General features: G+C 40.6%; 1 protein-coding gene across 1 annotated transcript; it reads left to right on the forward strand.

Annotated features, from left to right (window-relative positions):
* The first annotated feature begins 287 nt into the window (after positions 1-287).
* Positions 288-772, forward strand: LOC103518938 (endocuticle structural glycoprotein SgAbd-2). Its single transcript, XM_008484019.2, has one exon. It carries the CDS (start codon positions 335-337, stop codon positions 770-772), a length of 438 nt encoding a protein of 145 aa, XP_008482241.2. The 5' UTR covers positions 288-334.
* Positions 773-1,095: the final 323 nt, after the last annotated feature.

The raw sequence follows: 1,095 nt of genomic DNA on the forward strand, positions 1-1,095 counted from the left end.
ATAATTATCTCAATGAACCCACATCCATAGACCTCAGCGAGGAAGAAATGGTTAAGAGAGAAGAAGTAACACAAGATGAATTAATCCCTGAGGTAATTTCCTTCTCTGTTATGAAGATTAATATATCTGGAAAATGAAAACGTACATGGGAGAATACAAGCGAATAAAAATATAAAGCAACAAGGTAGGATTATAATTAGTATAAAAAGACTCATCCTCTCATGAATTCTTCACACTTGTCCTCCGATCTTCATTCAGAGAACATCATTAGAAACACACAGGATCTCATTTGAGTTGATTCTATTTCTATTCTCTGCATTTCCAAACGAGAATCATGAACTCATTAGCAGTCGTCATCTCCGCTCTCCTGGCTGTGGCTGCAGCCGAAACTGTCCTCCAGAAGAACCACCCCAACGGTGCCTGGGAACTTCAACTCAGATCAGATGGAAACCAATACTACCAGCAGCAGCCTCAGTTCGCTCCTATCCCCATCGTCTACCGGCCACAACCCGTCGCTCCCGCCCCCGCTGCCTTTGTCCTCCAATCCGATGAGATCCTCACACCAAGGAAGTACATCCCAATTGTGTCCCAATCTGAGATCCACCACCCGGACGGTGGTTACCAACTTTCCTACCAATCTGCCGACGGTCAAGCTTACAGCGAGCAAGGCAACCTGAAGCCAAACTTTGAGAACGACGGCAAGGTTGTGGTGAGATCTGGAAACTATGCTTACACTGCTCCCGATGGTACCCTTTATTTTTGTTTTCCATGAAAATATTTGTACATACTTCGAAATAAAACGGGTCATACTTATATCTTACTTTGCAATTATTGAGTTCTCCTTTTTCTCTCTTAGAAAAGAATAAATAATCTTCTTCACATGAAATTGAAGAAGACAAAAATCTAAAGCTGAAGTGATGTCAAAACCAGAGACATTTCCAATATTACGCTCTACTCACACAAAATTCAGTGTTCAATCTTTGATATTATCATTATCCTGGATTTGACATGGCTTCGCTTTATCTCCGTACCTTTGAATCATGTTTGCTTTTTCATTTATTTTTGTTTTCCATGAAAATACTTGTACATACTTCG

The sequence above is a fragment of the Diaphorina citri genome, unplaced genomic scaffold (genome assembly GCF_000475195.1).
Source record: "Diaphorina citri unplaced genomic scaffold, Diaci psyllid genome assembly version 1.1 scaffold2444, whole genome shotgun sequence".
Taxonomy (NCBI): domain Eukaryota; kingdom Metazoa; phylum Arthropoda; class Insecta; order Hemiptera; family Psyllidae; genus Diaphorina; species Diaphorina citri.